This window comes from Quercus lobata, chromosome 4 (assembly GCF_001633185.2).
Source record: "Quercus lobata isolate SW786 chromosome 4, ValleyOak3.0 Primary Assembly, whole genome shotgun sequence".
Lineage (NCBI taxonomy): Eukaryota > Viridiplantae > Streptophyta > Magnoliopsida > Fagales > Fagaceae > Quercus > Quercus lobata.
Window position 1 is genome coordinate 18,786,507 of NC_044907.1, and position 19,462 is coordinate 18,805,968.

Below are 19,462 nucleotides of genomic sequence, written 5' to 3' on the forward strand. Positions count from 1 at the left end.
TATGTGTATCTAGTGTTTACTGTTTATAATCCCAGTCTACGACTACAAATGTTTGACCATTTTGTAGTTGTACTTTGGTTATATATATAGTGTATTATAAACCCGGTTTAAGACACTAGTATGATTATTTTCGTATGTATACTAATAAATATTACTGTTTACTAAAAAAAAAAAAATTATAGCAATCTTCTTAAAACATTAGGCAACCATAAGAAAGTTTGATTATTGTGTACTTGGGAGAATACTCCCCCACCCCCCTCTCACAAAGAGTTGGGTCCCACCTACCTTGGAATCTACTCTTATATAAGAAGGAGAGAGTATATACTCCTAAAATAAACACTAATTTTCCCATAAGAAGGATCCAATACTAAGTCATAACAAAAATTAAGCAGAGGGTTTGTTTTAATTATCCATATTAGGTGGTGATCGCAAACATAAAACAGTATCTGTATAGGGATGGCAATTTTTGCCCGATCCGCGGGTACCCGGTCCGGCCCGACCCTAATAGGCCGGATTTTACCCGGTCCTATTAGAAATAGAGTCGGGTATGGGTTTCCAAAAAAAAATCCGAAGCGGGTCCGGGTCGGGTCCGGGTTTTAATTAAAAAACCCGAAACCCGACCCGTGTAAAAACCCGGAACCTAAAATTACAAAACTACCCCCATATATATATACACCTTAATCTAACCCTAACTCTCTTCACTCTTTCACTCTTCAGTCTTCAGAGCACGCAGCAGCCTCCCTTCCTACTCAGTCCGACAGTCCATCACCCTCACTCCCACACCCTCACGCTGCCGTCCCACACCACACTCCGACACTCCCTCACGCCTCCGTCCCTCAGTCCGACGACTCCGACCCTCACAACCCTCACTCCCACACTTCGTCCCTCAGCGTCTCTGGTACAGTCCGTCCCTCAGTACCTCAGTCCCTCAGTCCGACCCTCACAAGCCTCCGGCTCCGGCTACCCTCCCTCTACTCCTGGTTACGGCAACCGTTCGCGTCTCTGGTACCGATCCGAACGTCGTCGCCTGCTTCAAGATCGCCGATCAGGACTTTCGGTTTCATCACCTGTTCTCCACCACTCTCGCTCCTTCCCTCGCATTCGCCCCTGTACTCTCTCTCTCTCTGCTTTCAATTTTTCAATGTTGTTGATTTTTTAGGCTTATTGATTTTCGTTATTGGTTGAATCGAATCTTTTAATTAAAGTAAGTAAGTTTGTTTCTTTATGTTATGTTGTGTGTATATAGAGGAATGAGTGTTAGTTTTTGATAAAGATTATGAGAATTGAGAACCATTTTACTTTTATCTGTGGGTTTGCTTACGATGATATAGATATTTGATCAATGGTCTTGTTGCTAGTTAAATCTAAGCAGCCACAGAGTTGAAATTACGACTACATTGGTGGCTGTTTTTGTTGGTGTGGTACTTGGCAATTTGACTGATTGCCAGTCCCAAAAATCCACTCAACAGAGGGAGAGAGAGAGTTTCAAAACCCATAAGAATTATCCGAGAATAGATGTAAAACTAAAAGTTCCAAAACCCACAAATTACAACATAGTTTCAAAAATTTTTTTTTTCCTCTTCTATTTTGCTTCGAATTGTGTTTGCATTTTGTAATTTTCATAATGTGTTTGTTGTGTATGATATTGATATGATCAGCCCTACGTTTCAACAACCTTGGTCTATGTTATGGTCTTGTTTGAACGCAGTTGAGGCTGCATTTGAAGCCATGACTGTTTTGTAGTGTAGTCATTTGCAGTAATGGAAATTAATGGTTTCTGTTTAATCTTGCTAATTTTAGTTTAAACATTTAAAAAATGTTATTATGGACATTGCTATTGAATATTTTGTTGCTTTGGATTAACTTGTGATTTTTGATTTAGTAAATCAAATGTTGAATTATCCAAAAAAATAGAATCAAATATTTAGTGGGAGACTTTTAAGTCCACACCGCAGTAGACTACATCCCAAGACTATAGAGGCAATGATGTGTGCTCAGAATTGGTTATGGAGTGAAATCAACGGTTAGCAATTGTCTAATTTTTATTTATAAAATCAAAATTGTGTTTTTATATTTGCTAGTTACAATTTGATGAGATTTATTACATTTTTTAATTCATTGTTGTTGTAAGTTCTTCAATTATACCAGGAGATAGTACATTTCAATCCATTCTTAATGATGGGGAGCCAAATGAAGATGATGGGAGTTGTGCCACAATTGATGGGAGTTGCATCACAATTGATGGGAGATTAAATATTTTGTATTAATTTAGTAGTTTTTTTAATTTCTTGGACTTGTTGAATTAATTTGTTGGTATGTAATTATTCTAAACTTGTGGCCTTGTGGGATTTATTTTGTAGCTTTTTAATTTCTTGGACTCGTTGAACTTTTGATACTTATTTCTTAAACTTGTTGGATTTTTTTTATTTTTATGTTTAGCTAGTGATTATGATTATGATATTAGTTATAGTTTATTGGTTTATTGATTTATAATTAACAGGTGGTTTATTGATTTATTATTAGTAGCTTATGATGTGGCATTTGAGCCATGTTATTTATTGGCATTTGGGCCATATTATTTAGGCTTGAATTGCATTAGAATATGCAGGCTTAATATAGGCAAAGATAAATTTGTGCTTAATTTTTTTTTTTTTGGATTGGGCCCAAAAATGCAGGCTTAATGTAGGCAAAAATAAATTTGGGCTTAAATTTTTTTTTTTTGATTGGGCCATGAATTCGGCCCAATTCCTAAACGGGGCCCGCGGGGCCCGGATGGGGTGGGTCTGGGCCCCGGGAAAAAACCCGGTACCCTAAACGGGCCGGGTCCGGGTTACAGGTCTTGGCCCGCGGGTCGGGCCCGGGTATGAAAAAACCCGGCCCGAACCCGACCCGTTGCCATTCCTATATCTGTAGAAAAAATTTAGTGTCCAAAACAATTGATAGTCCTACTATTAATAGACACTCAAACACCTCTTGGTAATAGGTATATCTATATCCCAAAAACAGTAACCCTTCTACAAATATAGTAATACATTTACGATTTGCTAATTGTGAATCAATACCATCCATTAAGTGGGCCGTTAGCATATGTGAGAGTACCTCGTATTATGCTGTAATCATCCATCAAAACTATAAACTAGCATCTCCCACTTGAGTGCACATCATAATCAATGGTTTTAGCACTAGTCAGTATGCAGGTAGTACGATTTTTTCCCTTGCTAACTTTCATCTATGATACTCCTTAGATTGGCGTCGATGTGTAAACATAGCCAATTCGTGTACAAGCTTTCATCACTTCACATTGATCACACCCTTTGATATACTATTTTTGTAATACACTTCGGATTACTTCTAATTTACTATCTTTCAAATAAATAGAATCGATACTAGGATCACTCTAGATCCCGCAGTTAAAAGATATAGTTCACACATCACACATATATTGCAAGTTTGCAACTTACGTTACGACTTCAGCCGTACACATCAGACCATGTATCAACAAAATTGAAATTTTCGTTATGTGATTTCTCTAAGCTAGAATTCTTGATTGCTTTCCTCGATGATCTTATCAACAACTTTTCGCTGCAACCTCCAGCTCAATTGCGCCATGATGCAAATTTGTTGGCTTTTTTACATCCATGCATCAACTATGACTTAAGTGTAACTGTCTAGGAACAACTTGAATAGGTTGATAATGACATTGTTTTGTGGCATTTAGAAGCGTCAAATGTAAAAATAAACAAAAAATTGAAAATCAGCACGAAAAAAATAGTGATATAACACATGCTGACATGAAAAATGCTGCGGTTGATTCTTTTAAATTTTTTTTTTTTTTTTTTTTTTTTTTTTTTTATATATATAAAAAATATGACACAATTTGTGAAAAATGTTAATGTGGCTATTGATGTGGCCATGTTAAAGTGGTGGCTGGTGGATATGTGCTGAGGTGGCAGGTTGTAGTTACGACACGTGACACATATTTGGGTAATGTTGGTGCAAGATGACACATGTAGCACATGGATTGATGTAATAAATCTTATAGAGGCACGCGAGGGCATGTGGAGGACCCATTAATTGGAAGTGTTTTCAATGAAATTGGGCTAATTCATTTTAAGATTTTCCGAGTTATGAGATTTGGAAGCTCAAAAAGAAACTCAATGGGCTTAGATATGATATTGGCTACATATGGATGGGGTGAAAGTGCTAATATGAACAACAATGTCATTGCTCTAATAGCATGTAAAGAAGGAATATTCTGTATATTACACGCAAATAAGAGATCTTTATGTAACCTAAGACAGTGTTTTGTAAAACAATATTAGTACATTCAAACAAAAATACAATTTGATGCTTAAGGGCGATAATTCTAAATTAGATCATTTTTATATTCAGTTAGAATTTTTGTATCTCATTACAATATTTAAATGTTTCTCTCTTCTTGAAATACAAAATTATTATTTTAAGTTTTTGTATTTAAATTTTGCTAACATCTCAAGATTCAATTGATGGATAATACGGTTATTTTAATCAATCTAAACCAGCATTTTATCAATTTTAATGTAAACACTAATTATTTCTCTAAAAAACATTGTTGAGATTTGGGATGGGGTTTTTTTTTATTGGTATGTGACCTTTTTTTTTAACCAATTATTAACTCACAAGATGTGACTTCTTTTATTTGGATTGGGCCTTAAATTTTTTACTATAGGGCTTTTTTATTTGGATCCTTAGGCCTAGGCCCTAAGCTGCCCATGTTAAGTATATGACGCTTTTGTAATATAATATAACATAGTAAACTACTTTGAATATAACTTGATACTATTATTTGACTTGGTGGCTGTTTAGCTTTAAATTAAAAATGCAAATTATTTTACTATTCAGCTTATTTTTGCTATTATTTATGAGTCTCATTGCACTTTTGGTACTATTCATGGGTCCTATTATACTATTTTAGCTAAGTTTTACTTTTATTTAAAATACTTTCAGCAAAAAGTTTTCAGTTTCAACAAAATAAGTAGATCTCAAATAAACTCTTGGTATCATTTTCAAATATCCCAACTACAATATTAATAATGTTCTCAATAAAAATATTTATATATAAAAAAAAAAACTACAATAATAATGTTGTCATAGATTTGCGGCTTAAAGTGAGAAAAAGTAAGAAGAAAAGAAAGAGATTTTAAAAAGATTCACATAAAAATTAAAAAGCAAAAATTGGACTTATAATTTAATGCCAATCAGACACTTAATCCTTATATAAAATTTTAGCTAGAAATTGATAGTCACTATGGGGCTTGATACTATGTGGTTATGTTTATCAACCCATTTGAGAAAACCATAGATTACCATTGAAAATGCTCTATCAATCTCAATGCTCACAACAAAACCTTGCTTCTGATTTTTGTGTGTAAATGTTAGAGTCTCAGGTACAACTCCGATTCTCATTCCATTAGGAACATTCTCCACATGTGATTGGTAAACAGCAATATCATTACCAATATTTGTCACAACCCTACTAAAGTTCTGTGCCACTAGATATCTGGTGTCGTTGGAGAGTACAGCAATGAAAGAGGGATAATTTAGATAATTTATAGATTTGTGGCTGCTACTCCAGGTAATTCTTCTAATGATAACATTCATTTGCTCTTTAGTGTACCCAAGGCCTCACAGAAACTCTATATAATCTTGAAAACTTGTGTCATAGATGAGTCCAGGATCCATGGCTTTGTTTGGATTGATATAGCCAGCCCCAAAATGTAGAGGTGTAGCAGAAAGACCTGTCCTTTGGTCTTTCAAAATTGTGCCAATATTGTCTTTAGCATAGGCGGTGGTCATAATAGCTGATTGGATAGCTACTGGACTCCACTCAGGGTGGAGTGCTTTCAGTAAAGCTCCAACGCCAGCACCATGTGGTGTCGCCATTGATGTGCCTGACATTAATGCATAATCTGAAGCCAAATAATATTTTTCGACTTGCATGTATGGTATGATGGGTGAAACTGCAGCTAGCACATCAACTCCTAGAGCCAGAATATCCGGCTTTAGAACTCCTGGACTAATTGCGTTTGGTCCTTTTGCAGAGAAATAGGCCACTTGAGGTGCAGGCTCTGTACCCTGCCTTCTCAACACAAACTTCATGCTTTTCACCTTTGGGTTTCTCACCCTTGTTATACATACTCTTTAATCAAATTTTCTGAAGCAGCTGGTAAAATGCGGCTTGGAATGTAGTATCCATCTAGATCTAAAGAATAGGATATATTTAAACTCAAGAATATAGCTGCATAAGCACCTACTCTCTCGACCTCCTTAAGTTGCTCACTAACATAAATCTCGGTGTTATAATCACAGAGAACTACCTTCCCAACAACTTCGTTTCCAATGCTGTCTGGTTGCACACTACTTTGCTCAAGTTGCCTTTGCCATAGTACAAAGGTAAATCAGTAATGAAAACACTCACAGGAAAGTGTGATGTACCTTCAAGGGAAACCCCACTTTCTACACTGTTGCTTGGAAACTTCAGTCAAGTGTGCCAGCCCCTACCGTTGTGATCCAAGGTGCTCCATTGTATACTGTTTTGTAAAAACTACCGTAATTGGAACCAGCACAGACAACAAGAATTCCTTTCTCAATTGCAGAAAGAGAAGCAATGGCAATGACATCTGTGAAATAAGACGTCTGATTAATGCCCATAGACAAAGACATGATATCAACCCCATCAAGAATTGCTTGTTCCATGCCAGCGAGCAGATCAGTTGCAAAGGTAAGTTCTAAATCCATTGCCCAAACAACCTTGTACATAGCAAGATGTGCACGAGGAGCCACGCCTCTAGCTGTGCCTCTTGCATAACCAAAGTGACTTACACCAGGTACATTGTTACCCACAGCTGTGGATGCAGTGTGTGTACCATGACCCATGAAGTCTCTTGGAGAACTGAAATCAAGTTCCCTGGATATATTAATACCTGCAGCTTGGAGTCCTTTGCTAAACGATTGAGCCCCAATGAGCTTCCTGTTGAAGGGTTAAATTTTATGCCATTCTCACACTTTACTTTCCATTTTTGTGGCACTGGTGACATACCCTCGTCATTAAAATTCTCACTCTCTGGCCAAATTCCAGTATCAATAATGCCTACAATCACATCTTCAGATGTCACACGCAACGGTAATATTGTTGCTCATGCGCTTGCTAGTTTCTAGAAGGCAAAAGTTTCAAGACCAGCCTCAAGTGTGGTTACAAGACACACTTGAAGATGTAGCTTCTATTGTATTTCGTGATATAGTTTAGTTGATCTAATCAAAATTTTAGACAGGATTCTTAATATATATATAGCAACTTTTAAATAGATTAAAATTGGCATTTTATTATACTATCTTATTCAACTGCAGAGGTTGAACTCAAAAACAACACCATCTCTTGCTACTGCAAAAGTATTACACGCTAGACTCTTTTCACTGGTCCTAACAGTAAATTAGGACCACTGATTTTATTGGTACATACAAAAACTACCATATATGACAACTTCAATCTTACATCACATAGCCAACATATAGTTATAGCACAACAGTCTTTTGAGATTTGCTTGATCAACAAATCCTTTATTTGAACTGAGAAGGAATATCGCCTAGACAACCTCAGCAATTTTTTTTTTTTTGAAAACAAACTGAACCTTTCATTCATAACAGCCAAGAAAAGTTACATTGAATAAAACAGAGCACAAGCTACAGAACAGAACATAACAAAAAAAGGAACACAGCAACAACCTAGACCACAACTTAGACAACTTTAACCTGTTCCCTCAGCAGTTGATCATAGTATTTAGCACGGGAACATGCCAATATTGTCTACTAGAAATTGGTAGCCACTATAGGACTTGTTACTATGTGGCTATCTTGATCTATCCATTTGAGAAAATCATAAATTACCCTTGAAAATTCTCTATCAAGCTCAATGCTCACAACAAAACTTCGAGTCTGATATTTGCGGGTAAATGTAAGAGTCATTGGTTCCACACTTATTTTCAAACCGGTGGCATTGTACTCCAAATGTGCCTGGTAAACAGCTTTATCATTTCCAACATTTGTCACAACCCTGCTGAAGCTCATTGCCACTGGATATTTGGTTTCGGTTGTGAGTGCGGCCGTGAAAGAGGGATAGTTTAGATCATGAATAGATTTGTTGCTGCAACTCCATTGAGGTCGTCTAATGAGAGCACTCATTTGCTCCTTAGTGTGTTCCACGCCACACAGAAAATCAACATAATCTTGGAAACCCATGTCATAGATGAGTCCTGGATTCATCGCTTTATTCGGATTGATGTGGCCAGCCCCAAACTCCAGAGGGGAGCCTAATTCATTTGCAAATTCGCTTTTAATAATTGTGCCAGTATTGTCCATGGCATAGGCTGTGGTCATCATAGCCGATCGGATAGCTGCTGGGCTCCACTTGGGGTGGATTGCTTTCAGTAAAGCTCCAACCCCAGCAACATGTGGTGTCGCCATTGATGTGCCCGACATTAATTCATAACCTGTATCAACTGCGGCTAAAACATCAACTCCTGGAGCAATAATATCTGGCTTTAAAACTCCTGGACTGATTGGATTTGGACCTTTCGAAGAGAATTTGGCCACTTGAGGGTCAGGCTTTGTACCCAACCTCGTTAACACAAAACTCATGTCTTTCACTTTCGGGTTTTTCGCCCTTGTCACATACTCTTTAACCAAAGTCCCCGAACCAGTTGGCAAAATAAGGCTCGGAATGCTGTACTCAACAACATCGAACATGATGTACTTCTCATACGATAATGGTAAGAATAAATCTGTGATGATAGCCGCAGAAGCACCTGCCCTTTTAACCTCCTCAATTTGTTGAGAAACATTTGACCCTGAGTAATCACAGATGACTGCCTTTCCAGCAACCTCCTTTCTATCCAATGTTCCGTCCTTGCAAATTGCTTTACTCACGTTGTCTTTGCCATAGTACAAAGGCAAATCAGTAATGGAAATGTTCTTTCGAAAGTATGATGTACCTTCAATGGAAACCCCATTTTTTAGAGTCATTTTTGCATTGAAACTTCGATCAAGTGTGCCAGCCCCAACAGTTGTGATCCAAGGTGCTACATTGTCTACTGTTTTAAAATCAAGATCATTGCCGGCAGAACAAACAACAAAAATCCCTTTCTCAATTGCTGAAAGAGAACCCGAGGCAACAGGATCAGTTAAATAAGCTTTGCTATTAAAGCCAAGAGACAAAGACATTATATCAACCCCGTCAAGAATTGCTTGTTCCATGCTAGCAAGAACGTCACACGTTGCACCGGTACCCCGTCCGTCTTTTAGCCAAAGGGCTTTGTAGACAGCAAGACGTGCACGAGGAGCCATCCCAATGGCTGTACCTCTTGCATATCCAAAGTAACTTACTCCAGGAACATTGTTACCAACTGCTGTGGATGCTGTGTGCGTTCCATGACCCGAGAAGTCTCTTGGAGAAAGAAATTCGCCATCCTCAAATGCGTTAGAATGTTGAGCTAGGAATCCTTTGTAATAGAATCGAGCCCCAATGAGTTTCTTGTTGCACTTTGAAGGGCTAAAATCCGTGCCATTCTCACACTTGCCCTTCCATTTTTTCGGCACAGGTGGCATACCCTCGTCGTTAAAACTCTTGCTTTCTGGCCAAACTCCCGTATCAACCACGCCTACGATCACATCTTCTCCATATGAGGCAGCAGGCCATATGCCAAAATTTTCTTGTAGCCCAAGAAACTTAGGGGAGTAGGTTGTCATTGACTTAACAAAGGACTCTGGGTTAGTGGCAAGGTGAGATGGAGATTCCTCAATCTCAGATAGCTGAGAGGGTGTGAGCCTAGCGCTGAAGCCGTGCATGACATGGTTGTATGAGTACAACAATAGTTCTTTGTCATCAGCAGGAGATGACGACAATGATTTTAGGATGGAACGATGCCATGACTCATGGGTTAAGAAAGATTCAGGCTTGTGAGTATGGTCCATGTGGATGATATATGTCTGGTAGTTTTCAGATTTTGACACTGCATTGACCAAAGGAAGCAGAAACAATAGCAACCAGAGTAGTCCACACTGTGAAATCAGATGGGAGAAACTCATCTTCATGGTTATGGTAGTGATGGGCTATTGTACTTGGAAACAATGCGAATAGAAAGGTCTATATATAGGCTAATAACTTTAGTGTGCACACACTCACTTTTTTGGCACTAAATTAAAGTATGTTAGTGGTTGATATTAAAGCCTTCCCTTAGAATCCTCCTTTACAAGGACCAAAAAATAGAAGAGGTTGAATATCTTTTTTGTGGACCCCTTGTAAAATCCTGTCTACTTTTCTATGACAATATTGGTATATATCAAAAACTAATAATTCTACAAGTTACAGCTCGCAAAGGTCTACAACCTGAACTCATTAACCCCTTTTTTTTTTTTTTCAGACCCAAACCTGATTTGACCTAAACCCCAGACAGGTTAAACACAAACCCAATCAATTCGACTCGTTCGCCAAGTCTATAATCATGAATAGATGAAAATTTCTATTTATAGAAAAAATTTAAGCAATGAATGGTAACCTTTCTATAAAAATTTGTGGCGTTTGGAGCTTTTGGCAATCAGGCTTATTGGATTGTCTTAAAGAAATAGCAACTCTAATCATTAAAAAAAAAAAAAAAATCCCCATAAAGGCTTAAATAAAAGGCAACAAGAGGAAAAGGGAAAAGACAAGGGAGTCTTGGATGCATCTGTATTGCACGATTTGACTCATGCTTCTTGAATTATTATCCACTTGGAATTTCATTCGTGTAGACTTATGGTTTCAATTTAATTCATCGATGTATCTTAAATCTAGGGTTTAAAGCATCTCATTATGTGTCCAATTGAATTCCTTCAAGTGACATTTTGATCAAATTAGGGTTTTCATTATTATTCTCGCATACCATGTAGAAGTTCATTTAGGGTTTTCTTTCGCTTTTTTTTTATTTTTTTATTTTTTTTATTTCACATATATATATATATGTTACATTTTCATTTCTAACCTTGTCACTTTTTCCATGCAAGTTAGTTTTGTTCATCATGCAGATATGGAGTAATGGATTAGCCAGATATATAAAAATATCACTAATTATTATATCACAACTAATAAATAATAGAGTAGTGCATATATATATTGCACCTCGTCACATTTGATTATGTAATTCAAAGTCAGTCGTATTAATGAAGTTGGTATAAAAAAAAAATTGGTCTAAGACTTATTATGGGGATATAGATAGTTAGATATTAATTTTTAGTGATCATGTTTCTCACTTGTAGAAATGACACTCCAAACTATTCTATTGATGCAGAAAATGGCTTGTAAGAGCATTCACAGTGGTGGTATTAAAAAATTTGGCTTTTAGCATCTAAAAAAGATAGGTTATCTATTTTTACTCATTATTTCAAAACTCACCTTTTTCACAAAAAAGTTAAACACTATTTATTTATATATTCTCTCTTCTTCTCTATCTCTCTCTCTTCTCCCTCTCTTTAACCCACAACCACCAAACTCATGACCCAAAAATCAATCACCACCACAACGACCCAAAATCAACCACCAAAACCACAACACCACCACCACAGCTTCCAAATCAAAACACCCACAAAACCCAGCAACCCAAAACACCAACACCAACACCCCAACGATATCGCCGTTCTCAACCACCACTAACCCTCACACCGCCACTTATCTCTATGCATTTTTTTTAGAGTGTTTGAGTCGGAGAAGAAGAAAGGAGGAGAAGAAAGAGAGAGCAAATAGAGAAAAAGGATATAAGAAAGGGAGAGAAAACGAGAAACGGAAAAGAGAGATTTGAAATATAAAATTCTTATTTTTTTTAACTTTGTAGCTACAGTGAGCTATTATGTTTGGCAGTTTATTGTAACTTAAATATCAAAATTTTTAACTTTAGCACCATCAATAGAACATGTATTTTCTTGTTTGTGGTGCTAAAAATAGTTTTTAGCATTTTAGGAACATCACTGTCAATGCGCTAAGATATTTTGAGGTACTTTATGTTGTTTAATTAAACCCTCCGTTATTTTGATGAAAATAACCCTCAGATGTTTGGTATAATGGTATAATGCTTCCAATTTTTTTCAAGATAAGTGTGCTCAATGGTTATTTAACCTATTAACCAAAATAAACAAAGAGGATAATGTCATCAAAGATTTTTAATTGAGTCATGTCCACTATGTGTAAAGAGAAAATGTTACTTTGCCCAACTGAATCACCCTTGGGCATAATTGACTAGACAAGCTAGCTCTATTTGTATGTTTGACTCCTCATGTAACCCCCTCCCATCCCATGGATGTAACATCACAATGTAAAACAACTGCATTCAAGAGATATGAAAAACAAAAACAAAAAACAAAAAAAATGTTTTTTTTTTTTATAGTGTTTGAGTTGCTATTTTTGAGCCAAAGTAAATTCAAGACCTATTTATCCTTTGAAGTGGGTCTAAGTTGGGATGTGTTCTTTTTCTGATTAACATCATGTGATTACTTGTCCAAAGACTATTAAAGAACGTATGAAAAATTAACTCCTAAAATGCCCACTCAAACATTATTTAAAGTGATAAAATACTTAAGTTCCACGTAAAAAAATGAATTAGATACTGAATGGGTTTATATATATGTTGGCTATTGAGTTCGGCCCCAAGGAGTACCCCACTATAATGTAAGGGGAAAGACCTACCCAATGGGTCTTCCACCACACTTGTACAAGCACTGCCCTTTAACGAGTTGAGGTAAGCCAAGTTAGGTTGGTGTGGTAGGGGGTGTGTGTGTATGTGGCCTAGCTGGGTTGAGATTATAGTACTTCAATTCTTTGTATAGCTTTTTAAATTATACAGGTGAATAACTTCATAAATCGCTACATAATAAGTTGGAGAAAATTCCTTCGATACAGGGAAGCAGGTGTAAATTACCATATATTAATCACGTCTCTAAATAAAGTGACAATCAATTATCCACACACACACACCAAAAAAAAAAAAAAAAAAAAAAGATCTGTAACTATTTAAATGTCTGAACTTTTAAGAGGATTAAAATTGGCATACTTTTATCCTGTCTTTTTCAACTGCAGAGATTGAACTAAAAAACAACACCATTTGCTACTGAAAGAGTTTTACAAGCTAGACTCTTTTCACTTGATCTAACAGTAAATTACAACCACCCATTTTATTGATGCACGTAAAAACTTCCATATATACCAACTTCAATCTCGTCTCACAAATAATTTCTTTCTATTTTCGCTAATATTGCTAAGAATAAGATTCGTGCTTATCTGCTTCCCATTTTGTGTTTACCCAAAAAAACAAACGGAATGTCTTTACTGCGTTCCCCATGTAAAAAAAAAAAAAAAAACTTCGTCCTGTGTTATCAAGTTTTCTATGACAATGGAGAAAAGTTCTACGACAAGTTCATGAATAGATATGGAAAAATATATCTGTACAATAATTTAAGTAATGAATAGAAAAGATTCTTTAAGAATTTGTGGCAATGGAGTTTGTGCCACCCATGGATGTACGGCGTTAATCTCATCTTGATATTATCAGCATGTACGCTACTATGTTTACTAATATTCCAAGATCCGTGATTATCAGTATATACGTACCCTTTGCATGGACCCCAAAAAAAAGTTTGAATGTCTATTCTGTGATCTGTGTACCCCATGTAAAAAGCCTTGGTCTTTTATGATTATCTTTTCTATGACAATGGTATCAGAAGAAAAAAAAATCTATGACAAGTTCATGAATAGATGGCATTGTCTATTTCTACAAAAATTTCAAGCAATTAATCATGGAAAATTCTCTTAAAAAATTAGTGGCAATTGAGCTTATTGGATAGGCTTAATCTATTGCGTCACTGTTTCCAACTGCAGTCATTTGAGAAAAAGACTTAAGTTGAACATTTGGCAACAAGATAGCTGAGTCTCGTATGTATGTGCATTGTGGTAATGGTATCTGACGATTTGACTCATGTTTCGTGAATTATAATCCATCGTGAATAATAATTTTAAACTTTTGAGCTCCGAGGGTAGGATGGAGAGGTATCTTATTATAGAGAGCGACTCTACAAAACCATCCTCTCAGCAAGCATGAATGCTTAGGTCCAAGAAAGCATTCTGTGTCAGTGCAGCTTACATTGGAATTTCTAACAAATGATAAATCAAAACTTATTATTTTGATGTTGAAAATCAACCTAATATATATATACCAAAAGAGATTAATTAATTAGCTACAAGATGAACCCAAAGGCATGTTATAATAACTATGTGACAGCACCAAGAGATTATTAATAAGTTAGCTTAAGTTCTGAACCTGTAGGCATGATGAATGTGCCCGTTTGGTAAGTGGTAAGACATGCAAAAATAAAATTATCTGTTTAAGGATAAAGAATGGAAGGATCATTGACTAGTGCAATAGTAAAAATAACAATATTTGTTTGAGGATAAAGAATGGAAAGATCATTGACTAGTGCAATGGAAAAGTCTTGCATTGCCAAGCAGAAGTACGCTTTTTTGGATCTTGGGAGCAGGAACTTAATGCAAAAATAAAAAATAAAAAAAATAAAAATACTGCGCGGTAAGAGTAGTAAGGCAAAAAAAAAAAATTAAAAATTAAAAATACTGCGGGGTAAGAGTAGTAAGACCATCCAAATCACCACTTTCAAGACCTCGGTTAAGTACAAGCAACACGCTTGATAATGACTTCATTGAAAAATAAGAAGGAAAGAACAGATTGACACCCGTAATCTGTTGTCGAAGGAAGAAAAACAATTATTTAGCATGTCCGCAAAAAGGAAAGCTGATAATGGTCGCTTGATTTAGAGAATATCTTCTATAACAGTTATGGAAACTGTTGTAGTTAGAACTGTTTGTGAATGAAGTTTACATTTCCCCACATTCAGCAATAATGCAAGCTAACTTAGTCCGGTTGTTGGGTCCAGTAGCTACGCTCTCAATCTTCCTGACGACCAAAGGATCATCTCCAAGCACTCTCCGCATAGAAGTGGAGAAAATTAAATCAAATTTCAAAACTATTTACTTGAGAAAATAAGGGGGGAAAAGTGGCTTGCAAATGAAAGTTTTAGCCATGGTCACAGAAGAACAATTTATGCTTGCAGCTCCTCACAAAACTGTTCTAAAATAACCAGACCAATGAACACACTGAAGCAAAGTTAAATTGTTTACAAGTATGCAACTCATAAGCATATCAAGACAAGAATTGTCCCAACCCAAGTAAAAATTATATCTTGGGTTAACTAAAATCAATCAAGTTATCAGGTCAAATCAGTCTTCATTCTATTTCCTAGTGCCTCATTTCACTTCAAATAAACATAAGCTGGTCTACAATGCAAGTTAGAGGCGAAAAAAAATTATTGAGTAAAATTTCAGTATTGTGGCCTTTTCCAGTGTTAGCACCACCACAAGTCAGATAGCGTTTATGAAGTTCCATGAAAACTGAGCTTTATGTTAACTTTGATTATCATTGGGTAGTTATATTTTCTCAAATCCTCCAAGGTTTAATTGTTCTTCTTCTTGGCCTACATCCTTTGAATGGCCTTTCCCACAGATAGCACCACCACACGTTTACTGTTAGTAACACCACCAGCCCTTGAATCTCCAACACTTGTAGCAGCAGCTATTGATCAATCTCCAGCACTTGCAGCAGCAACTATTGAATCTCCAGCACATGTAGTAGCAATGCTCATTTTATGAATTTCAAATTGCCGATTAGTTTTAATCAATATGCTCAAATCATACTAACTGACCAAGGTTTGGCTTCGAATTGTGTGCAAAACAAAATAAGGAATGGATGTCATAAAGCATGCATGTATATATTATTTCCTCATTGGCTTGATGTGCCAAAGGTTGGAAATAAAATAGGCAACACTAGTGAAATTAATTGAGCTTAGCTAACTTTGTGTAGCAAGTGACAACTTTACTCGCTTGGTATGACAAAGAGACAAATGGATTAATAAATTAAAACCGTGTGGTAGCTTCATATTGCTTTAATACTAATAAAAGGCTGATTCTAGCGTTTGAGGTTTCAAACATCTAAACGAACATCATAATCTGCTTCCCCTTTTGCATTTACCCAAAAAAACAAGCAGAATGTCTTTTCTGTGTACGACAAGTTCATGAATAGATATGGAAAATCTATTTGTCCAATAATTTAAGTAATGAATGGAAAAGTTTCTATAAGAATTTGTGGCAATGGAGCTTGTGGCACCCATGGATGTACGGCGTTAATCTCATCTTGATATTATCAGCATGTGCCCTTCTATGTTTACTAATATTCCAAGATCCGTGATTATCAGCATACACGTACCCTTTGCATGGATCCCAAAAAACAAAGGTTGAATGTCTATTCTGTGATCTGTGTACCCCATGTAAAAAGCCTTGGTTTTGTATGATTATCTTCTCTATGACAATGGTATCAGAAGCAAAAAAAAAATCTATGACAAGTTCATGAATTGATGGCATTGTCTATTTCTACAAAAATTTCAGGCAATTAATAATGGAAACTTCTCTTAAAAAATTAGTGAAATTGAGCTTATTGGATAGGCTTAATCTATTGCGTCACTGTTACCAACTGCAATCATTTGACAAATAGACTTAAGTTGAACATTTGGCAACAAGATAGCTGAGTCTCGTATGTATGTGCATTGTGGTAATGGTATCTGACGATTTGACTCATGTTTCATGAATTATAATCCATCGAGAATAATGATTTTAAACTTTTGAGCTCCCAGTGTAGGATGGGGAGGTATCTTATTATAGAGAGAGACTCTACAAAACCATCCTGTCATGCCCCAAACCCAAAAGGGTAGGATGGAGAGGTATCTTTATTTTCCTTTCTTTTTCACAGGATAAGAATATATAACCATACTAAAATCTCCACATTACAAGTCAGAACTCTATAACATATTTACAAACAACAACTAAAAATCATGTACCTCCACATAATACATGAATATATTACAAAACTCATTAAATTACACAGAGTCACAATCTTATCAAGATTAAGGACCTTAACATCGAGTCTAGGCCTACCATGCCAAAGGCTAACAAACCTCAAGCGGCCTACCTCCAATAGAATTAATCAAGGTCTCGTTGAACATAGCAAGATCAAGTCACCAACCATTTACAACAAAAGTCTCCAAATTTAACATGGTACTCTAATCATCACCAAAGAAGTAAGCTCCATACCCAAGGTATAGCTAGTAAATATGAAAAACTGTTAGAAGTTGGGATGAACTAACGCCCAATAAGTAGCATAATTAATGGGGGTAAGAGAAATGCAAATTTCATTTTCAATAATAATAATAATATGATATGACAAGAATGATTGAATATTGAAACATAAATTTTCTCAAAGTAGATACCTTGAAACTATATAATATAATCTGTGAGCATCAACAATATAATTTCCAAAGTCATAATATCTAACATAAGATAAATTATCACAAATATACCACATTACCACATAGACTGGTCAAGGGATCCACCCATTCACAACTGACATGATATTGTCATCTTTGGTATGCAGACTGTTGGCCCCATGGACAGCAGCCTCACCCATACCCTCAAGGTTTTCAACTTCATTCTTGTCAAGAGATTTTATATCAGTTTCCCAAATAATAGAAGACAAGATAAGCATATTTAAATTTTCTAATATACCATAAAATCTATGATTTCCTTATCAAAGATTAAATAAAAGATGCTCATATTTTCCATGTCAACAATTCATGCATTCCCCAAATGCGATACCAAATATGATGCATTTTCATATATATAATCATATATATATATTAAGGTTACGACACAATATTTTTTAGGAAAATACAGTTTCCAAAAGTGTGTCTAACCCAAAACAACATATATGAAACATGATTATTTTTCAAAAATCTCATTAAAAAGCTACTTACCTTGCAACCCGCAAAAAGCCTAATTTTCCAAACTCCAAAGGAGATTAGCTAGAACCTCAACAATATCAAGCAAACCTAACATAATAAGCAGAAAGCTTAAAATTGTATCTAGATACAATTTAGGAACTGCCAAATAAACACTTAATTAGACAAGCCTAGCATTTAACCTCATAAATAATAATATATTCCACTTCCAAAGTTTCTCAACAAATTAATTCACAAGGCATAAACTCCAATTATAGGGTCTGTTTGGATAGAACTTATTTTGCTGAAACTGAAAACTGAAAATACTGTAACAAAATAATTTTTAAATGTGTGAATAGTACCGTGGGACCCATTTTTAATGAAAAAATTGATAAAAATGAAATTTGTGGGTCCGTAAACAATGCACGGATACACTGTTCACGGAAAACTGGTCAAATGTTGCGGCTACTGTTCATGTACAGTACATGAACAGTAGCCGCTTGTGAGGGGGAAAACGCGTGAAAAAAAAAAAAAAAAAAAAAAAAAAAAACGCAGAAACGGAGCAAACGCACTATCCAAACATTACCATAAAGTTAACCCGTTTAATATCATCTCCAACATTATAACTAGCTTCCATGAAAATAAATTCAAAATATCTTCCAAGACAAGAAATTTAGAACTTCAACTAACTCCAAATAAACCCAATAGCAATGGAAAATAAGATTTACCAACCATCATATGTTATAACTCAAAACCCCTAAATTTTCCACCATAAATAAACTTTAGGTAGTCATCATTAGTACAAACCATATATCCACTCATCAAATAATTCTACCAATACAAAACTCATACATACAAACACATAAATATCACTTCAAATGCTCATAAATCACATGGGTATCATTATTAAAGCTTAGATAAACAATAACCTCAAGCAAAAGTGTAAAACTCACCAAAAAGATTAGAAATTTTTACCTCAAAAAAAGGATGTGAAGGTGCTTGTGGGTTCTCAAGAATTTTCTGGTGATCTTACCGGAAAGTGATGGTGGAAATGGTGGTATGGAGGTATTGCCGGGAGAGTTTGAGGGAGCGAAGAGAAGTGTTAGACGGGAAATGAAAAAGAAGAAAAAGAAAAAAAATGAGAAGAGAGGAGCCAGTCAAAGAGATAAGGGAGAATTGTGAGATAGGTGGTGGGAATGGGTGGGGTAGTTGGGAGGTACGTGTGAACTTAAAAATTGGTCCCTTTTTCTTTTTTTTTCTTTTTTTGGTTGACTGGGACGTTACACATCCTCTTAGCACACATGAATGCTTAGGTCCAAGAAAGCATTATGTGGCAGTGTAGCTTACATTGGAATCTATATATTACTAAAAGCTTAAGCGTAGTGTTTAATGCTGTTACTTTCACTTTGTGCCACATCAACTGCCATGTCATTTTTTTTTCTTTTCTTTTTTAAAATATAATTTGTCCTACAATTTTAAAATGGTTTTTACAATTTTTAGCCCTATAAATGCA

The 19,462-nt window shown here is 35.7% G+C and overlaps 1 protein-coding gene, 1 long non-coding RNA gene and 1 pseudogene across 2 annotated transcripts; all 3 read right to left on the reverse strand.

Annotated features, from left to right (window-relative positions):
* Positions 1 to 5,268: 5,268 nt before the first annotated feature.
* Positions 5,269 to 7,510, reverse strand: LOC115984746 (annotated as a pseudogene).
* A 129-nt stretch (positions 7,511 to 7,639) lies between these two features.
* On the reverse strand, positions 7,640 to 10,137 carry LOC115984173 (subtilisin-like protease SBT1.7). Its single transcript, XM_031107102.1, has one exon. It carries the CDS (start codon positions 10,123 to 10,125, stop codon positions 7,846 to 7,848), a length of 2,280 nt encoding a protein of 759 aa, XP_030962962.1. The 5' UTR covers positions 10,126 to 10,137; the 3' UTR covers positions 7,640 to 7,845.
* A 7,322-nt stretch (positions 10,138 to 17,459) lies between these two features.
* LOC115983762 lies at positions 17,460 to 19,157 on the reverse strand. Its single transcript, XR_004090195.1, has 3 exons — positions 18,925 to 19,157; positions 17,986 to 18,060; positions 17,460 to 17,663 (listed from the first exon to the last, which is right to left on the reverse strand). It is a non-coding gene; the product is annotated as an uncharacterized LOC115983762 (long non-coding RNA).
* Positions 19,158 to 19,462: the final 305 nt, after the last annotated feature.